The sequence below is a fragment of the Pan paniscus genome, chromosome 7 (assembly GCF_029289425.2).
Source record: "Pan paniscus chromosome 7, NHGRI_mPanPan1-v2.0_pri, whole genome shotgun sequence".
Lineage (NCBI taxonomy): Eukaryota > Metazoa > Chordata > Mammalia > Primates > Hominidae > Pan > Pan paniscus.
The window spans coordinates 82,883,035-82,904,262 of NC_073256.2; the positions used below are offsets into that span (position 1 = coordinate 82,883,035).

General features: G+C 37.1%; 1 protein-coding gene across 20 annotated transcripts in view; it reads left to right on the forward strand.

Annotated features, from left to right (window-relative positions):
• Nucleotides 1-21,228, forward strand: part of CSPP1 (centrosome and spindle pole associated protein 1) — a 131,779-nt gene that overhangs the window by 81,435 nt on the left and 29,116 nt on the right. For 14 of the 20 annotated variants that reach the window (XM_003831350.6, XM_003831349.7, XM_034966188.4 and 11 more), the window contains 7 exons: nt 4,294-4,446; nt 8,532-8,644; nt 12,963-13,112; nt 13,507-13,653; nt 16,380-16,484; nt 18,302-18,368; nt 18,957-19,074. In XM_003831350.6, the coding sequence (XP_003831398.3) occupies nt 4,294-4,446; nt 8,532-8,644; nt 12,963-13,112; nt 13,507-13,653; nt 16,380-16,484; nt 18,302-18,368; nt 18,957-19,074 (853 nt within the window). The remainder of the gene's footprint in view (nt 1-4,293; nt 4,447-8,531; nt 8,645-12,962; nt 13,113-13,506; nt 13,654-16,379; nt 16,485-18,301; nt 18,369-18,956; nt 19,075-21,228) is intronic. The other 6 variants (XM_008956711.5, XM_034966189.4, XM_034966190.4 and 3 more) reach the window with 1 other exon arrangement.

A 21,228-nucleotide genomic window follows, 5' to 3' on the forward strand; every position in this document is an offset into this window, starting at 1 on the left:
GTGCTTACTTTTCTCCCTTTTCTAATTTCTTTCTTTTTTTTTTTGTTTTTGTTTTGAGACAGAGTCTCTCTCTGTCGCCCAGGTTGGAGTGCAGTGGCGCAATCTCGGCTCACTGCAACCTCCGCCTCCCGGGTTCAAGTGATTCTCCTGCCTCAGCCTTCCAAGTATCTGGGACTGACTACAGGCACACACCACCACACCTGGCTAATTTTTGTATTTGTAGTAGAGACGGGGTTTCACCATACTGGCCAGGCTGGTCTCGAACTCCTGAGGTGATCTGCCCGCCTCAGCCTCCGAAAGTGCTGGGATTACAGGCATGAGCCACCGTGCCCAGCCCCCTTTTCTAATTTTTTAATGTCGATGCTTAGATTATGATTTGAGACCTTACTTATTTTCTGTGCATTTAAGTGTGCTACACATTTCCCTCTGAGTACTGTTTTAGCTGTAAATCACAAATTTTTATGTGTTGTTTTAATTTTCATTCAGTTTTCTGATTTTCATTGTGACTTTTCTTTGACCCCCATTAGTTATTTGGAAGTGGACTTAAAAATTTTCCAAGTATCAGGGGATTTTCCTGAGAGCTTTCTTTTATTCAATTCTAGTTTGTATTCTGTTTTGTAAGAGAATATACTTTTCTTTTTTTTTTTTTGGGACAAGGCCTCACTCTGTCACCCAGGCTGTAATGCAGTGGCACGGTCATGCCTCACTGCAGTCTCAACCTCCCTGGCTAAAGTGATCTTCCCGCCTCAGCTCCCCCCAGTAGCAAGGACTACAGACACATGCTACCATGCCCAGCTAATTACAAAATTTTTTTTAGAGACAGGGTCTCACTTTTTTGCCCAGCTGGTCTCAAACTCCTGGCCTCAAATGATCCTCCCACCTCAGCCTCCCCAAGTGTTGAGATTACAGGCATGAGCCACTGCACCCAGCTGGAGAGAATATACTTTTAATGACTTCAGTGTTTTTAAGTTTGTGAGATTTGTTTTATGAGCCATCAGTTAGAATTTTACTCTATAAGTAAGTGTATATATTTTAAATTAGGTTAATTTTGATATATGTATTGTTAGTAGTGCTAGGGTTGGGAATTTTGCTTAGCTCTCTGAATTAGGTCATTATAAAAGAGTTTCTGTGTCAGCCATGAATTGCTGAATAATCCTGGGTTTATAGTAACATTTAACATATCTCAGCCCTTCACAAAATATATTTTGATATGTATTTTCCACCAAAGTATAAAGAGTAGCAGCTAACTTGTGAAGTTAATTAAAATTAATTTTTTTATAATGAGCTAATTCACTCAGTGAGGAGCACGTAAGTGCTCCTAATTTTATATTGAATGTTATGATGATTTACATTTAAAATAAAGTCCTATCTTTGCAGTTGACAAATTACACTCTTGACCAAAGTGCCTTTTTTAATTTTCGTTTTTTAGCTGATTTCAAATCATTTATTTTACCATCTCACAGAAAGACAGAAAAGGAGTGGCCAGTTGCCAAATCATTTTTCCCAATAAAAAGCAACATGGATTTGGTTTGCTTGCTAAATCTGATAGTCTTAAATCTTAATAATTATGTACTCTGATGAAATTAATTTTCTCTTAATATAAATATGTTGAATATTATTCCACTTGAGAAGTCCATATATAATCAACAGTAAATTATAATGTGTTATCGAAGTTTGCTTACATATAGGGTATCTCCTAATGTATGGTTTGTGTAGGTGACTATCAAACTAAGATTGCATTCCCTAAGCACTCACTAGTTTGGCAACACAGCCGTAGATTATTTCAAGAATATCTATCTGCCTTGCCAGTCCTTGGCACTTGGGAATTTTCTTGCAGTCACCTTTTTCTGTGGTTTCACCCAGTCCCTTCTCTTTGCATTTTTTCTATTTATTTCTTCTTTCTACCTCTGAACATGCTTAGGTCACTTGTATTAAAACACAGACAAATGCTTCCTTTACCGTATAAAACACATTCAAAAAGTAGTCCATGCTTGTTGCTGTCACTTCTTACCACCCTCTTATTGGCTATTTTTCCATAGTATAACATCTAGCTTGTACCCCCGCGCCCCACCACCCCATGCCACATTGTCAACAAAAAGCCTGATGACCTAATTTCAATTTAATGATTTTTGCTCATCTTTTATCTTCTTTGAACTGGCTTGACAGTTCCTTTTTTTCTCTAAGTCCTTTGTATCCTCCGAGATGCTGTCCAGACTTCAGCTAATATTTATTGGATGTGCATTATGAACTAGAGTTAGACTCTGCTAGGTTTGTGAGCATGATCTTTCTTCTAAGGACTGTCATCTGACCTTGTGTGTTTCTCATCCCTTCATCCATTCTCTTCCATGTCATCTCTTTTACTCCTGTGTTACTCTTTAGGTCTTCCCTACAGATTGATCTTTAAATCTTTTTCTTTGCCCTCAACCATTTTTATTTTTATTTTTTTTTTGAGACAGTCTCACTCTGTCACTCAGCCTGAAGTGCAGTGGTGTAATTTTGACTCACTGCAACCTGCACCCCCCCGGCTTAAGTGATCCTCCCACCTCAGCCCCCCAAGTAGCTGGGACTACAGGTACATGCCATCATGCCCAGCTAATTTTTGTATTTTCAGTAGAAATGGGATTTCACCATGTTGCCCAGGATGGTCTTAAACTCCTGAGCTCAAGTAATCCACCCTCTTTGGCCTCCCAAAGTGCTGGGATTATAGGTGTGAGCCACCACGCCCGGCCAGACTAATATATTTATCCCACTTCTGTAACAACCACAACTGCCTCCATTACCTTCTACAGAACAAAATTGAGAGCCATTGACATGTGTTTTAGGATATTGAAGAATAGGTATCCATTCTATGGTTTCCAGTCTTATTTGCCATTGCTCTATTACATGTGCTTTATGCTCTAGTCTAGCTGGACTACTTTAATGTTGCCAGAACACTCATCAGGCTTTACCCACTTGGAGTGCTTTCTCACATTGTTCTATTTCTCTATTATGCTTTCCTACTTATCTTCATCTGTGAAGCTCCTATACATTTTCCAAGTCCAAGCTGCCCTAAATATTGTAACAGAATGTGAACCTTCCTGATTCTGAACTCCCATTCTCTTTTGTAGCATTTATGTATTACTTGCCATGTTCTATCTGGAATTCTAATTGTGATTCATGTTCAAAATACATTCTTGAACATAACAGGCTTCCTGATAAATACTTCTTATATCCAGGTTTAAGTTCACTTTCAGTGCTGCCATACTGTTGCAGTTTTTTGGTTTGTTTGTTTTATGGAAAACAGGTACTTTTTATTTTATTAAAGCTTTAAGTTCTGTAATCATTCAGTTCTGTTTTTGAGATTGGTTGTTTGACCCAATTCTAGGTGCTCAGATTTTTGCTGTGTGTATTAGATATCTATTCTATGTAATGAATTAACCCAAAACTTGGTGTTTTAGCATGATAAACAGTTATTATCTTGCGGTTCTGAGGGTTAGAAATTTGTGAGTGGTTTAGTTGGGTGGTTCTGTCTCAGGCTCCCTCATAATGTTGGAGTCCAAGATGTTGACCATGGCAGTAGTCATCTGAGGCTTGATGGGGACTGTAAGATTCATTTTCAATATGGCTCCCTCACATGGCTCAGGAGGCCTTAGTTCCTTGTCATATGGGCCTCTCCATAGGGCTCCCTTAGTGTCCTTATGGTATGGCAGTTGGCTTTCTTCAGAGTGAATGATCCATAGATAAGCAAGGTGGAAATAATTTCTTTTATGAGGTAGCCTCAGAAGTCATATATCATTATTTCTGCAATATGCTAGTCATAAGAAGTGAGTTATTAACTCTGGACACCACTGAAGGGGAATGGAATTTAGCTTTACCCTTTGAGGGAGGATTGCCAAGTAATTTGTGAATATATTTTAAAACTCCACTCCACATAATTATGTGTTTTTAGGAGACCGATGACAGGTAAATTTCACTATGAGTTGTTTTAAATTGTTGCTATATTTTTTCTATATTAAAGAAATTCTAAGTTCTGAAGTAACATAGATACTGTTAATATGGTTTTTATGTTTTGTTAAAGATTTATGTGTCCTTAATTTATCTACTAATTGAGATTATTTTTAAGGATTATTTTTTGAAAATCTTAAAAGTTTTGATAATTTTGTTTCTCTTTTCAGGGCACCAACATATCATTGAATTATTCCCAACTTTGTCCTATTGTTTTTCTTTCTGACTTCCTATTTTAAGAAAATATATTTTGCATGCCAATTACAGAAATGTGTTTATTGAAATAAATGGCTTATTTTTTCCTCTCAGCTGATTTGAATAGGATGCACAGACAAAATATAGATGCCTACCATAACCCAGATGCAAGAACATATGAAGATAAAAGGGCTGTTGTATCTCTAGACCCAAATTTAGCCACTTCAAATGCTGAGAACCTAGAAGATGCTGCAAATAAAAGCTCAGGTTTTTAATCACATTTTTTTTTTTTTTTTTTTTTTTTTTTACATTTCTGAAATTGTTCAGTAACATTTCTGTTCTGTGACTAAGTTCTTATTGGGATCTTGAGAATTTGGCTATTCTGATACAGGAAACATTACACACTATTCATAAAATGCCTTTTCTTCATAGTTACTTTGAAAAAAGGTGAATAGGGAAAGGTTACTTCTTCCTACTGTGTTTCTTCTCAGCTTTGTAACTTGCTGTGTATCCTTTAGCTGCTGCTAACATTTTTATTTTGCTAGTGGGGGACATTTCTTAAAATCAAACACTCTTTTTACACACATACACAATTTGCATCTTATATCCATAGCTGTTTGAATTAGTGAAACAGTATCATTGTGATATGATAAATTGTATAGGGAAATTCATTTTTTACTTGTTTTAGTAATCATTTACCCTCCCTTGTAAAACAACTGTGTACAAAGAAATGAAGCAATGTTTTTTTTTTTTTTTTGTGAGATGGAGTCTCACTTTGTTACCCCAGGCTGGAGTGCAGTGGCATAATCTCAGCTCACTGCAACCTCCACCTCCTGGGTTCAAGCAGTTCTCTACCTCAGCCTCCCAAGTAGCTGGAATCACAGGTACCCACCACCACACCTGGCTAATTTTTGTATTTTTAGTAGGGATGGGGTTTCACCATTTAGCCAGGCTGGTCTTGAACTTCTGACCTTGTGATCCATCCGCCTCCACCTCCCAAAGTGCCGGAATTATAGGCGTGAGCCACCGCCTGGTTACATGCCTCTTAACTACTTATCTTTGATTTACTATTAATATCCTTTAATCAAAAATTCTGAAAGATGAAAATTATTCAATTATCTTTTTTTTGACATACCAGGAAAAGTTGTCAGGTATGTTAAATTGTGTTATATATTTAAAAATAAAATTTAATACAGCACCTCACACTATATTTTGATGCCTATAAAACTGGCCATTTATTCATTACAAAATTCTACTTTGTGCTTTCACAGAAGTTTTGATTTTAGATTAGAAAAGAACTTTTCATTAGGAAGTTCTAAAATATTTGTGACTGATCATGCAGTCTTTTTTGTTTTTAACCCTTATTTTTGGCTAAACAGATAAGTGAAGTGGGGAGCTGTGATTAGAGTCATAGCCCTGCATCTTTCAAGGCTTTGATGGTAGCACACTTATCTGTAGCCTTTTTGAACAGTTTAAGAGATGGATTATTTACCGTTTTCATGGGCAGCTTGTACCAGTGTTTTCTAATTATGAGAAAATGCTTTCTTTGTTCTACAATATATTTTATCGGATCCAGTTTTGATTTTTAGAGCACTAAAATTGGAACCTTTGATTTTGACAATATTATTGATTTGGCTCTTTTAATTTGTAATAGTGTGTGGTAAGAACATCACAACACCTTTTCATATTATTGCTGCTAAGAGAATTTTGACTTATTTCTGATATTTTTCTCATTTGCTGCTGCTTCTAGTAGTCTGTATTGAGATCTCATTGCCATACAGAGTCTTTCTCTACCCTTTTCTTCCATACCTGGTATTGTTTGTAGTTCTGGCTCAGCCTAGAACTTTCGCTTTCTTAGTAATAACACTTTTTAGCCATCTAGCTTTGCATACCAAGCAAAAACACCAGAAAATCAACAGTTCCTATGATCCCTTCCCAAAAGCATAAGCCTGATGATTAAACATGCACAGCAAAATTAGTTGCCTATAGCCTTTCTGTACCACTGCCAGGTTTTTATGCTGATATTGTTGCCAAGATGTTCTGTTTTAAGAATTGAGTAAAAACCATAAAATGTTTAAAACTTCCTTTTTTTTGTGAATTGAAATTCCCAAATTAGACTTTTCTTCCCTAAGAATGAATTAATTGGCTGGGCACAGTGGCTCACGCCTGTAATCCCAGCACTTTGGGAGGCCGAGGCAGGCGGATCATGAGGCCAGGAGATCGAGACCATCCTGGCCTACATGGTGAAACCCCGTCTCTACTAAAAATACAAAAATTAGCTGGGCGTGGTGGCATGTGCCTGTAGTCCCAGCTACTTGGGAGGCTGAGGCAGGAGAATTGCTTGAACCCGGGAATAGGAGGTTGCAGTGAGCTGAGATCACACCACTGCACTCCAGCCTGGTGACAGAGTGAGACTCCATCTCAAAAAAAAAAAAAAAGAATTAATTAATCTAAAATAAACTTTCTCAATACAAGAAATGATTCAAAGCCACCTAATTTTGTGCTATGCCATATATATGTGTATGAGTGCATGTGTGTGTATGTATGTACACACAGACACACATATCTTTGCATATATGTAGCATTTGATATTTTAAAAGCCTGAAGGAACTTGAATATAGCTGAAAATTGAATGTTACAACATGTGTTTAAGTTTCCTTATCCTCTAATATTTTATCTTCATTAGGTTTGTTTCTGATGCCCTTTATAATGTTCACTATTTTTTCTTTTCTTTTATGGTTTTTAGATGAGCTATGGCTTATGAAGTCTAATACAAATTTGGCTTAAATTTATTTTTTGGCTTATTATCATGCCAAGATACATTTCTGCTTTCTTTGTATATAGCAAGTGTTTCCCTATGATTTTCCTTTTATAGTTTATTCATTTCTAAAAGGACTTCTCTTGTCTGTCTCTAATAATATTTCTTCTCTAATTGCCCCAAAGGTTTAGAATAGGAGTGAGCATCACGGTGAAACATGCTACTCAAGTTTGTTTTGCTAATCAGCTTTTCCACCACAGCATAAAATTTAAAAGAGCCTTCAAGGTGTATATTTAGTTTGTTTTCAGTAGGAAAATTTTCTAGAGGGAAAAAGTATTCATAATGTTTAAGTATTGATTTGGCTTTCTGCCAGTCTGTTCAAATAAGCATTAATAAATTTAAATACAAAAGCAAAATAGACCTGAGTGGTAGCTGAACTGCAAAGCAATTTGCCTATACAAAACTACATGCGAGAAATACATGCCTTAGGCTGGGCACGGTGGCTCACGCCTGTAATCCCAGCACTTTTGGAGGCCGAGGCGGGCGGATCATCTGAGGTCAGGAGTTAGAGACCAGCCTGGCCAATGTGACGAAATCCCGTCTCAACTAAAAATACAAAAAGAAATTAGCCAGGCGTGGTGGCACACGCCTGTAGTCCCAGCTACTTGGGAGGCTGAAGCAGGAGAATAGCTTGAACCTGGGAGGCAGAGGTTGCAGTGAGCCGAGATCATGCCACTGCACTCCAGCCTGGGTGACAGAGCAAGACTCTGTCTCAAAAAACAAAAAAAGAAATACATGCTTTAGTTTAATGGTATAAAGAATGAGTCAGAAACTCAAAAATAATATAAAAAGTTATGTGAGGCTTAAATTTAAATGTCATTTTTTCCCATCTGCATTCAAAGAGACTCTAAGGGTATAATTGTTTTTCGAATTGCTTTTATGAAATAATTTTTTCCATTCCAAGAATATATGATACTATTTATAGGTAATATATACTAAAAAATTTTTGTTCATGTTTATATCTCATTAAGTTGAGAGTTTTAAAAATAACGATTACAATAATTAAGATGCATTCTAATTTGTTAAATATGTTTTTCAAAGCTGACTTTCTATTCTGTCATTTAAACTATTGGGAAGCATTTTGAAATTACTGATTTTTAAAAACGGTTTTAGAAAATTTTAAATATATGTTACATAATACATTTTAATATGTTATTAAGCAATGTTCTTAAGTAAAGGATATTCACATACTGAAGAATGTAAATATGTCCTTTTTTTCTTTATAAATTCTATTTTAAAGCCTTTGTTGCAATGAGGGTTGTTTAAGCTGTTAGCTTTTATGTTTCCTTTGTATCTTTCAGATATTATTTGATTTTTTTAACTGTTAATTTTATTTTAGTATTACCAGTTTTCTTTCTCTTACTACTGTTCATCTGATCTTCAGATTCTAATCTCAGCCTTCCCCTTCTGATTTTAATCTTTGGACTTTTTTTTTTTTTTAAAAATGAATTTATTAGCAAACTGTTCATACTTTAACTGTTACATTTGCTAAGCATTGGCTAATAGTATGTTTTTGCAAAATATTTCTTTCAAGGTCATATGCAAACACAGAGCTCTCCTTTTGCTCGGGGAAATGTATTTGGTGAGCCTCCAACTGAACTTCAGATTAAACAGCAAGAATTATACAAGAATTTTCTTCGTTTCCAGGTGAAATGCTATTTGATCAGTTTCAAAGTTTCATGAGATTTTAATAAACAAAACTTGCAAAGATTTTCTCCAGGATAAATACTAAATTCTAAAATGCCATACTGTTATCTAAAATATCTAATTTATATCAGATCAGATATCAGTAGTACAAAAGTTATTTCATTTCAAGGAAATAAACAGATGTATTAAGTATAGTAGTTGACTTAATCTTTTATTTTATTAAATAATTATTTTTTTTTTATTTTTTTGAGATGGAGTCTTGCTCTGTCTACCCAGGCTAGGGTGTAGTGGTGAGATCTTCGCTCACTGCAACCTCCGCCTCCTGGCTTTAAGTGATTCTCCTGCCTCAGCCTCCTGAGTAGCTGGGACTACAGGTGCCTGCCACCACGCCCGGCTAATTTTTTGTATTTTTAGTGGAGACAGGGTTTCACCGTATTAGCCAGGATGGTCTTGATTTCCTGACCTCGTGATCTGCCTACCTCGGCCTCTCAAAGTGCTGGGATTACAGGCGTGAGCCACCACACCTGACCAATTTTTGTATTTTTAATAGAGACAGGATGTCACCATCTTGGCCAGGCTGGTCTCGAACTACTGACCTCAAGTGATCTGCCTGCTTTGGTCCCCCGAAGTGCTGGGATTACAGGTGTAAGCCACCACGCCCGGCCTAAATCATTAATTTTAAATCAAAGAATGCTGAGATTTTAAAAACTGATTTACTAAAATATTCATCTATTAGGCAGAGAATGCATCTTTCTAGATATTTGTAAGTTATTAGAAAATCAATAGATTTTTTCCAAATGATTTGATATTATTACAGATTGTAAATAAATAAAAATTAGATTTAAGATAATCACAGTTTACAATTATTTGCCCCATTTATGTACATAAGTAAATGGCATTTAACATAGTAGAACTGCCTAGACTATTCGCAAAGGAAGACACTTGAACATCCAGTGTTTATGAAGCAAACAGACTTACTCCCATACTGGGGGTACCCTGGGCTGAGTCCTAGGGATGGAGCCTGAGATGAATGTGAGATACTTGCCCAGGAGGGACTCACAGTTTCTTCTTTCCCTACCTCCCTCCCCTTCACACTCACACTTAGATACCAGTGTCAGATTAATCTTATGGCCTGTTTAATCCTCCTTTGATATGACTTTTCACCTGCTATTCTTCTTTACTCAAAATCTGGTGGTAGCTTTTCTTTGCCTACAGAAATTATCTCAACTCTTGAACCTAACATTTAAGGTTTTATAATCTAATTCCAAACTCTTAAACAGATGCCCTCAAACATATCTTCTTTTTAATCCTAATTATTCTTGACTCTTAAATAAGGCAGTGACATAATGGATATAGCCTTTAAGGATGATTGATATTAGGCTGGGTGTGGTGGCTCACACCTGTAATGCCAGCACTTTGGGAGGCCAAGGTGGGCAGATCTCTTGAGCACAGGAGTTTGAGACTAGCCTGGGCAACATGATGAAACCCCATTTCTACAAAAAATTAGCCAGGCATTGTAGTGTGTGCCTGTCACCCCAGCTACTCGGGAGGCTGAGGTGGGAGGATTGCTTGAGCCCAGGAGACAAAGGTTGCAGTGAGCCAAGATATGCCACTTTATTCCTGCCTGGGTGACAGAGTGAAAAAAGGATGATTGATGTGACATCAGTGTTTAAGATACAATAATAGAGGATTAAAAAGAGTGGAAGCAGGGATATTTTACTAGTGTGGGTGACAGTGGAAATGGGTGGAAAGTGCTTTTTAAGGTTCAGCAGAAACAATATAGATATTAAATGTGAGAAACTGGTATCAGAGGTCCCAATATTGTGCACTCAAGTCAGGTAGCAGCAAGTTGAGGGTTCAGAGTCCCTGTTGAACGTAAAGGACCGTGTGGTATATTGACCATGACAGCAGGTCATAATTTAAGTACCTCCTCTAATGCTTAGCAGTTCTTACCATGGTCTAAGGTAGAATTCAGCCAAAAAACAATCTTACAATTGTATAGACTTTTACTGTTTTTGAGATACTTTTACATATAGTATCTCATCAAACCTCAGATTTCTCTGAGAGAGGTTTTATTATCTCTGTTTAATAACATACAACTAATACACAGACTAACAGGCTTGCCCAGGGTGTCACAGCTAGCAAATTGTGAGGCCATTGCTTGAACCCAAGTCTCCAGACTTCAAGTGTAATATCTATGGATATCACACTTCTATTTATAGGATTCACTAGGAAGTCTTTACCTCTAGAAAAAGTATGGTAATGGGGGAAGCTTTAACTATTTTAGTTTCAACCTTCAGTTCTTCCACCCTGTCAACCCTCAATTTATCTGTGAATGGATTGCTTTCAGATGATGATTTTTTAATTTTTCTTTCAGCAGCCTCTTCAAAATCTCTTCTCCCACCTCAAACAAAACCTAATATGTAATTCTAAGAAAATGTAAAATAGATCAGTGGTATTTATTATTACTGTCAACAATATAATGTCAGATAAAAAGTATCCAAAACTTTTGTTAAAAAATATATTATGGAATGTTCATATCTGTGCACAAAGATGGTAAGAAATTAGCCTGAGGTCTGTACAAGTAAGTTCCACAGTTAGCTCAAGTTAATGCATCAGAAGTCTTCATGCTGTTAAAATTTGGTGAATATTAGTAACACTTGTGAATGTTTGACATTTTTAATCACAGCTTTAAAAATAGTTAACAAATAAAATATTTTTAAGAACTCTGAAGCATTTTTGTGTTATGTAATTGGAAAACCATGACAGGAAGATAGCTTTCCCTGCTTTCTAGACCAGAAAGCTGTTGAACAACTGTCTAGCATTCCTGTTGGCACTGAGCTTTGGATCCATTAGGTGTATGATCCATTAATAGCTTAAAAATTGGTATTCTTTGATTTTGATGGAAAAGTGACCCCTGTGAATGTGATTTTTTTTTCCCATGGAGTAGGAAGAAGGAGGAATTGAGTATTGAATATTAAATTTTGATGAATTATAAATGATGTTTTCTTTAGGCATATTGGACTTGAAGAAGTGATTGCATGCAAATTGCTAACTAAAAGTACTAAATATTAGGCTTATGCATATTTAATAATGTTGTGAGAAAGAAGTGTTGGAAAAAGCCCTAGTATATAAAATCATAGGATGTGTTAGAAGATTAAAGTTCTTTTTTTTTTTTTTTTTAAAGACAGAGTCTCATTCTGTCGCCCAGGCTGGAGTGCAGTGGTGCAATCTCGGCTCACTGCAACCTCTGCCTCCTGGGTTCAAGTGATTCTCCTGTCTCAGCCTCCTGAGTAGCTGGGATCACAGGCACACACCACCACGCCTGGCTAATTTTTGTATTTTTAGTAGAGACGGGGTTACACCATGTTGGCCAGGCTGGTTTCGAACTCCTGACCTCAGGTGAGCCACTGCGCCTGGCCAGATTAAAGTTCTTGTAGCTCAAAAATTAATAGCACTAGATAGAGCAACCTTGAAGCTAGAGGAAGTACAGACAAGAAAAACAAAAATATGCTGAGTAGTATGATCCATACCTAAGGATAACTAAAATCTGTTGATAACTTTAAACCAGAGACATGAATACCTGGTTCCCGTGCTGCCGTTCTTCCCTGCCTCATTCATCGGGGGTGTGGACTATCTATCTCTTAGGGCCTTCTTTCCTTCAAATCTTAGGCTCTAGAGTACTCAACGCTGCAGACTCCAGGTAGCATTCAAGATGAAACTTAATTGTGAGTCCTTGTGACCTAAATCCTCCTCCACCTAATAGTTTTAGTTCTTTCTCCATTAACCTCTATAGTTAGGAAATAACAAAGGGCATTTGGGAGAAATGGCTCTTGCATTAAAAAATGATTGAATACTAAAATACTAATTTCACTGTTATTTTAGAATAATCAATTCCAAGAATTTTGACACATAATAGCAGCAATCACTATAGAATAATATAATCATGAATTAGTTGCTTAGAACCTTCTATATAGGAGGAACTTTTATGTTCCTTACATTGTTTCACTTTAATTCTTTAAGCACTCCTTTGAGATGTAGGCGTTAATAACTGTGTTTACCAGAAAAAAGAGAAAACTGAGGACAAGCAAGTTTCTTAAGGTCACGTAGTCTGTTTGGTGGAACTGGAATTTAACTCAAAGCTTTTAACAGTACAGTAAATCATGTAGCCTCCCTGAAAATACAGGAGACTGAAAAATTTAGGAACATGCAAAAAGAGGGTACAAGTGTTGAGTTTATATACTATCAGGAAAAAAATAAGTGATATTCTAACTTTTCAATAGTTTTACAAGATAAATAACTAAGTTTAATTCTTTAGATTGAGGAAAAGAAACAAAGAGAGGAAGCAGAGCGAGAGAGACTGAGAATTGCAGAAGAAAAAGAAGAAAGACGGCTTGCAGAACAGAGGGCACGAATTCAGCAGGAGTATGAAGAGGAACAGGAAAAGAAAAGAGAGAAAGAGGAGGAGGTACATCTTTTTTCCCTATTGTATTTTACTACTTAGTCTGAAGGTGAAATCTTTGACTTGAAAAGGTATTTCTTACTTATAAAGGAGAACAGTGTTGGAGTACATTTAGAAAATATCAGATCAATATACATTCATTGGATATTATTTTATTAAGGTGAAAGGGTAATTTAAGAAAGGAGATAAGTGATGACTTTAAAAATATAGATGTAGGCTGACTGAAGACTTTATAAAAGATGCCTAATATTATATCTTTAAGCAGACAACTTATGTTAAAGAACACCATATCATGTCATCTATATCTTTATCTCATTTTATCAGATAAATAAGGCAGCACATTTTTGAATGTACTATAGAAGGAATATATGGAATGCATATTTTTCTTTTTATTTTAAAGCAAAGGCTAAAAAATGAAGAGCATATTCGGTTAGCTGAAGAAAGACAAAAAGAAGCAGAAAGAAAGAAGAAAGAAGAAGAAGAAAAATATAACCTGCAACTTCAGCACTACTGTGAAAGAGACAATTTGATTGGGGAAGAAACAAAGGTAAGTTTCAGACAAAAATGTCAATCAAACCCATAGTTTAACCCACTTTCACTGTGAGAGTTGTACAGTTGTTAGAAAAGGGGAGAAAGAGGAGGAGGTGCTTTTGTTCCTGTTCTGTCTTACTGTTTAGTCTGGGCACAATGTACTGAACTTGCTATAGGAGGTACTGTCACTGTGCTTTGTTGGTATTTTCTGTCCATTGAAGGTAATGGATTTACTTACTTCAGCCATTCTTAGTCTCATTCCCATGGTGTATGCGGTGCCACCCAAGAATATGGTCTGCAGACAGTACAACATGAACTGTTTGTTATGGTTCATGACAAGACTAATACAGAAAGTGAGAGTGGTATATATATATATTCTTTTTTTGTTGTTGTTTTTTTTTGAGACATAATCTCGCTCTGTTGCCCAGGCTCTGGAGTGCAGTGGCACAATTTTGGCTCACTGCACCTCCACTTCCTGGGTTCAAGCAGTTCTCCTGCCTCAGCCTCTCAGGTAGCTGGGATTACAGGCACACGCCGTCATGCCCAGCTAATTTTTGTATTTTTTGCGGAGACGGGGTTTCACCATGTTGGCCAGACTGGTCTCAAACTCCTGACCTCAGGTGATCCACCCACCTCTGCCTCCCAGAGTGCTGAGATTACAGGAGTGAGCCACACGCCTGGCCTTCTTTCTTTTTCTCTCTTTCTTTCTTTCTTTCTTTCTTTTCTTTCTTTCTTTCTTTCTTTCTTTCCTTCCTTCCTTCCTTCCTCCTTCCTTCCTCCTTCCTTTTTCCTTCCTTCCTCCTTCCTTCCTTTTCTTTCTTTCTCTTTTCTTTCTTTCTTTCTTTCCTTCCTTCCTTCCTTCCTTCTTTCCTTCCTTCCTTCCTTCCTTCCTTCCTTCCTTCCTTCCTTCCTTCCTTCCTTTCTTTCTTTCTTTTCTTTTCTTTTCTTTTCTTTTCTTTTCTTTCTTTTCTTTCTTTTCTTTTTCTTTCTTTTTGTTTTAAGAGACCAGGTCTTGCTATGTTGCCCAGGCTGATCTCAAATTTTTGGGCTCAAGTTATCCTCCTGCCTCAGCCTCCCAAAGTGGTGGGATTGCAGGTGTGAGCCACCACACCCTGCCTCACAGATAATTTTTTATTGTAAAATTCATCATTTAAGAATTTAAGGTCGAGGCAGGCGGATCACTTGAGGCCAGGAGATCGAGACCACCCTGGGCAACATGGTGAAACCCCGTCTCTATAACAAATACAAAAATTAGCTGGGTGTGGTGGCAGGCACCTGTAGTCCCAGCTACTCAGGAGGCTGAGGCAAGAGAATCGCTTGAACTTGGGAGGCGGAGGTTGCAGTGAGCCGTGACTGCACTGTGGCACTCCAGCCTGGGTGACAGCGAGACTCCATCTCAAAAAAAAAAAAAGAATTAAACAGAATTGTTAGTTTCCCATAATTATATTTCTTGTAATTTCTTATGTTTTTTAAAAATGCTATTTTTTTAAGGAATATATACTTTTATGATATTATAATTTAATTGTAAAGTACCATAAAGTTTTAAATCAGCTTTATCCCATTTAATGCATTTGCCTTTCTGAAATTAACATTGCTATCATTTTCTTTCATTTATGTATGTCTGATATATATATATATTTTTGTCTATTCCTTCAGTTTTACCTTTGTGTCACCATATTTTTTATTTAGTTAGCTTCTATCTTTAGTTTGTTGAATTTTTAAAATCCTAATCTGAGTTGTAATCTTTTAATTTTTATTTATTTATTTATTTATTTAGAAATAGAGACTCGCTTTGTTGCCCAGGCTGGAGTGCAGTGGTGCAATCTCGGCTCACTGCAACTTCTGCCTCCCAGGTTCAAGTGATTCTCCTGCCCTAGCCTCCCCAGTAGCTGGAATTACAGGTGCAAACTACCACACCTGGCTAATTTTTATTAGAGACGGGGTTTCACCATGTTGGCCAGGCTGGTCTTGAACTCCTGTCCTCAGGTGACCTGCCTGCTTGGCCTCCCAAAGTGCTGGGATTATAGACATGAGCCACTGCACCTGGCCTAATCTTTTAAAATAGGGATATCTAAATCCATTTATGTTTATCAAAACTAATGTCTTTGCATTAATTGCATTTCTGACTTTTTTGTGTTTTTCTTCCTTGATAGCTTTTTGGTCTTTTGTTATGTGTACTATGGCTTGTTTGCTCCATTCTCTACAGGGATTTAGAATGTCTATGTTGTATTTACAATGAAGTTTTTGGACTATAAGGTTTAATACATTATAAACTGAAATATAGAACCCCATCGTGATCTTGAAAAGTCCCTCATCCATGATGCTGTTAGTGATTAGATCTAGATTTTAGAGGTTGATTTGTATTGCTTTCCAGAAGGATTTTGTTATTTAATTTTTTTGTATTGTCATGGTACCTTTTTATTATTAAAGATGATTCTTTAGTTTTGTTATATTTTTTCTTTTTTGTTGCTTTACTTGTGTTTGTTGATTTTTTAAATCCTAATCTGACAGTCATACTGTTTTAATAAAGATGTCTAAATCCATTTATGTTTATCATAACCAACATGTTTGATCTTATGTAATTGAATTTCTGACTTTTGTAGAAAGCATTTTATTAAATAAAAGCAATAACAATCTAAACTTCTTAGATGACTTTCTTAACTATAAGGGGTGTGTGTGTGTGTATATATGTGTGTGAGTGTGATGAAGCAAATATGCTCTTAAATTTTTTAAATTTTTCAGCGCATGAGACAGCCTTCTCCTATAGTTCCTGCTCTTCAGAACAAAATTGCAAGCAAACTCCAAAGACCTCCTTCAGTTGACAGCATCATACGTTCCTTTATTCATGTATGTACTTTTGTTTTTATTTGTTCATCCTAGCTCAGTTATTTTGGATTGGGGGATCGAATGAAATTTTCTTTTTCATTATATTTGGATAGGTTACATTTTTTCAGATCTGAAATATAGGTGATATCTACAGTAATTTGCCTGCTGCTTCGATTGTAACTGATAGTGCTTGGTGCCCTAAAGTTTCTTTTGACAAACCATAATTTAGCCCCTCAAGCTAGGTAGCTGTAGATATGCTCATTGAGTCTGTTATACTTTAGATTGAACTACAAGGAAAAGAGAACATGGAAAATGTTCTAAGATTGATCCTCAAGTTGATGCTTGAAGAATACGCAGGAATTTGCCTTGAAGAGGAGGGTGAGGGATTATCAGCTTGTGGAAAGTCGTGGAGAGCAATGTAAGCTCATGGCACATGTGGAGAATCTTCCATGGTGTGGTCTGGCCTGATGATGCTTGTGCATTAAGGCAGCAGAGGAGGTGGAGGTCAGAACATGTGTGGCATGCTGTACGGAGTGCTAAGAGCTTTGATTTTGTTCCATAGGCTGGTAGATTCCAGACAGGCTAATTAGCAGAAGGTAAAGAAATGTGTCAGAAGAACATGTTTCTGAATTCCACCCTTTGAGATTCTGATTTAGTAGGTCTGTGGTAGATAATACATAGGAATTCATTGTAATATTTAAGTAGGGGAATGACATGGCCACTTTTGTATAATGTTTTTTCAGGCAATGGTGTGGAGATAAGTTTTGGAGGTGGGGCAAGACTAAACATGGAGATAAGATGCTTTTGCACAAGTCCAGATGTGAGACTGAGGACCCAAACAAAGGCAATGACACCAAGAACTGCGAAGGTGTGACAGCTTTATGATACATTTAAGAGACATAGTAGTACTATTTGTTGAGTGTGTGGTGGGTAGGAGTCTATGATAACTTTCAAGTTTTTGGTGAGGGTTACATAGAGTAGGCAGTTGAAAATATGAATTGTGGCAGCAGAATGAGTTCTGGACTCGATTTGTAGTTCTGGACGCCATCAACATATTGGTGCTTGTTAAATTAGTACCATTGTCTACGATGAGTGTCTACAAGAGAAGTAAAGGAGGCTGAGAATAGAATACTGGGAAATTACCAACATTTGAGAAGCAGTGAAAGGAATGGACAGAGGGTGAGAGAGGATGGCAGTGACGGCAGTTGCGACTGGCCAAGTAAAATGCCCACTGAATGTGTCACTTGGGGGTCACTTGATGACTTTGGTGAAGGCAGTATTGTTGGAGTGATGGGTGTGAAAGCAAAGGCCATAGCTGTGTGTTGAGAAGTGAATGAGAGTAGGCAGTAGACCCAAAAGTACTGCATTTACTGTTCTTTAAGGAAGCTCAGCTGTGAAGGGAAGGACAGAATGGACAGGAGACAGTGAGCAATGAAGGGTGAGGTAAAATTTTTTTTTTAAGAAAGGGAGAGGTTTTTACACATAGGCTGAGAGGAAGGTGCTTGGAGAGAGGAAGTTGGAAAAAAGAATAATCGGAGGAGAATGGGAGTCAATTATCAGATACAGAGTACAGGTGAAGGGATTCTGTTTGGGTAGAGGCAAGGACACTTCCATCGTGATGAGAAGGAAGAATAGATATACATGGTAGATACACTCTAGAATAGATATAAAAGGTGGATATACTCTACCTTGGGTAGAGTATAGCTGGGTAAGTTTTGGAGGTAGGATAGTGTGGAGTTTGGTTTCCTTTACATATAAATACTTCAAAAAATTACTCCCTTCAAGCTTCTGTGTAGGGAAGACATACTGAACATGTCTTTGTCATTATTGTTGAACAGGAAAGTTCCATGTCCAGGGCACAGTCACCCCCGGTACCTGCCAGGAAAAATCAGCTCCGTGCAGAAGGTAGAGTTAACTACTAAACCTGTTACCTAGAGTATTTCTCTTTTTAACTTTTCATTTTGAAATAATTATAAACTCAGAAAATTGCAGAAACAGTATAGAGCGGTAGGTGCTGTGTACCCATTCTCCAACTTTCCCCTGGGGTAACATCTTAGGTAGTATAGTCTCATAGCCAGGAAGTGGACATTGGTGTGGTCCACAGACCATCAGATTTTACCAGTTTTTACGTGCATTTATGTATGTGTATTTCTGTGCATTTTTATCATGCACAATTTGTGCGACTACCACTGCAATCAAGATACAGAACTGTTCATCACCGTAAAGGAACTTCCTTGGGCCTCTCCTTTATAGTTGCACTCCCCCAAGAATATCGCTTCTGAAATTCCTATATTATAAAAAATGTACTTGTGGGTCCTAATGACGTTCATAATTATGATCCATGTATGTGTGTATATATAAAATGTTAAAATATCTTTCATAAAATTGTCTCTCTGAGCAGTTTCACTTTATTATTAGTCAGGTTGTGTTTTAATGTTTAGTCTTTTGTTCTTATTCCTGTCTTGTGTTTTACTTATCAATGGGAATTTGCAGAGGAGAAAAAAAATGTAATTATGGAATTATCAGAAATGAGAAAACAGCTTCGTAGTGAAGAGAGGCGTCTACAAGAGCGATTGCTACACATGGACAGTGATGATGAAATTCCTATCAGGCAAGTTTAGAATTGCAGTTTTTGTGTTCTCTTGAGTTCTTTTATCTTACTTCACCTATCCAGTAATTTTGTAGTTTGGGAACAGGACTAATTCATCTTACTTAAAATCTCCTTACTTTCCTTTTCTTTGTCTTTTACAAAATCAGCTGTAGAAATTTAGTTCTCAAGGGGATTCATGTAGGAATGGAAATTTCCGGGTTGGAATAATTACAGACAGTAGTTGCATTTTAGAACTGTTTTTTATATTTTCCATTAATAACGTAGCTTTCTGAAATACTTTCTTTCAACAAAATCATGTACAGGCTACCGAACATTTCTGATCATTTTTGCCAGGAGTCATAAATTTCATGAAGCAGTGTTCTTCAAACTTCAGTTTGCACTGTTTTAGTAGGTTGTAAAATCAACATAGTGGGTAACTACCACATTTTCTTTCTTTCTCTTTTTAAAAATAAACTTTCTATTTTGGGGTAATTTTGATTATAAAAAAGTTGCAGGCTGGGTGCAGTTGCTCACGCCTGTAATCCCAGCACTTTTGGGAGGCCAAGGTGGGCGGATCACGAGGTCAGGAGATCGAGACCATCCTGTCTAACACAGTGAAACCCCGTCTCTACTAAAAATACAAAAAATTAACTGGGTGTGGTGGCACGCCCCTGTGGTCCCAGCTACTCAGGAGGCTGAGGCAGGAGAATGGCGTGAACCCAGGAGGCGGAGGTTGCAGTGAGCCGAGATCACACCTGCACTCCAGCCTAGGTGACAGAGTGAGACTCTGTCTCACGAAAAAAAGTTGCAAACAATACAGAGAGTTTCTGTACACCCTTCATCCGGTTTTCCCTATTGTTAACATCTTATATTACCATGGTATGTTTGTCACAACTCAGAGGCTGACATTAGAACATTACTATGAACTAAATTTGAGACTCTTTGGATTTCTCCAGTTTTCTACTAATGTTCTCCTTCTGTTCATGGGCCCCATACAAGATGTACCACATTGCATTTAGTTGTCATGTCTCCCAGTCTCCTCGGGTCTGGGACAGTTTCCCAGTCTTCTGTTGTTTTTCTTGTGAAAGTCTAGATGGGCACTGGCCAGGTATCCTGTAGAATGCCTCCTCCTCCAGTCTGGATTTGACTGATGTTTTCTGATGATTAGACTGGGATTAAGGGTTCCTGGAAAGAAGAGCACAGGCATTGTTCTGACATCACATCATCACATTGTATCAGGGGTACATGATATCCACATGATACCTCTGGAAATGTTAACCTTGGTTAAAGTAGTGTTTGCCAGGATTCTCCACTAGAAAGTTAACTATTCTTTGGTCACAAATGACTAAATCTAGCGCACCTGCAAGAGTGAGAAGGTGGTGGAATTAAGCTTCATCTCTTGGAGCAGGGGTTACCTATATACAGTTTTTAGAATTCTTCCATAAGAAAGACTTGTGTCTTCTTCTTCCATTTATTTATTTATTCAATCGTTTATTACTGTCATCTCATGTATATTTATCATATACTTTGGGTTATAAGCCAGTGCTACATTATTTTATTTCACAAATTGTTCCAACTTTGGCCATTGGGAGCTCTTTCAGGTTGGCTCCCGTGTCTCTTTGACATGTCCCCATCCTTTTGTTTTTTGAAGACTTCTTTCCAGATGCCTCAGGATCATCTTGTATTTCCCCTGCCCCATCCCTAGAATCAGCTATTTCTCCAAGGAGCCCTGGTTCCTTTTGGAGAATGTATTTAGAAACCAGATAAGCTGGGTCTGCTTATTGCTGGGTGTCACTGCTTCTAGGCCCTCTGGATAATATATGTATGTTATACTAAGTCATAAATATAAACATATCTATAATTGTTCCTATGTCTATTTGTATACATATTAAGTTTATGCTGATGTCTGACTGTAATCCAGTATGTGGTAGGATTTTAACATAGCACGTTAATTTGCCTAATTATGGTTTGTTTAGATTTTTGTTTGTATTCTCCAGGAATATTGAAACAAGGTAAACAAGGTGAGGAAATTTCAAGGTACAGATTGGCTTGATAATGAAATGTTAATCCAAGGTGGTAATTTTCAGTGATTCAGTAATTCTCCCATAGTAGGTCAATAAGTTCCAAGCAATTGAGAGGTAGTGTTTTTTTCTATATTTACTTTTACAGTGTTAT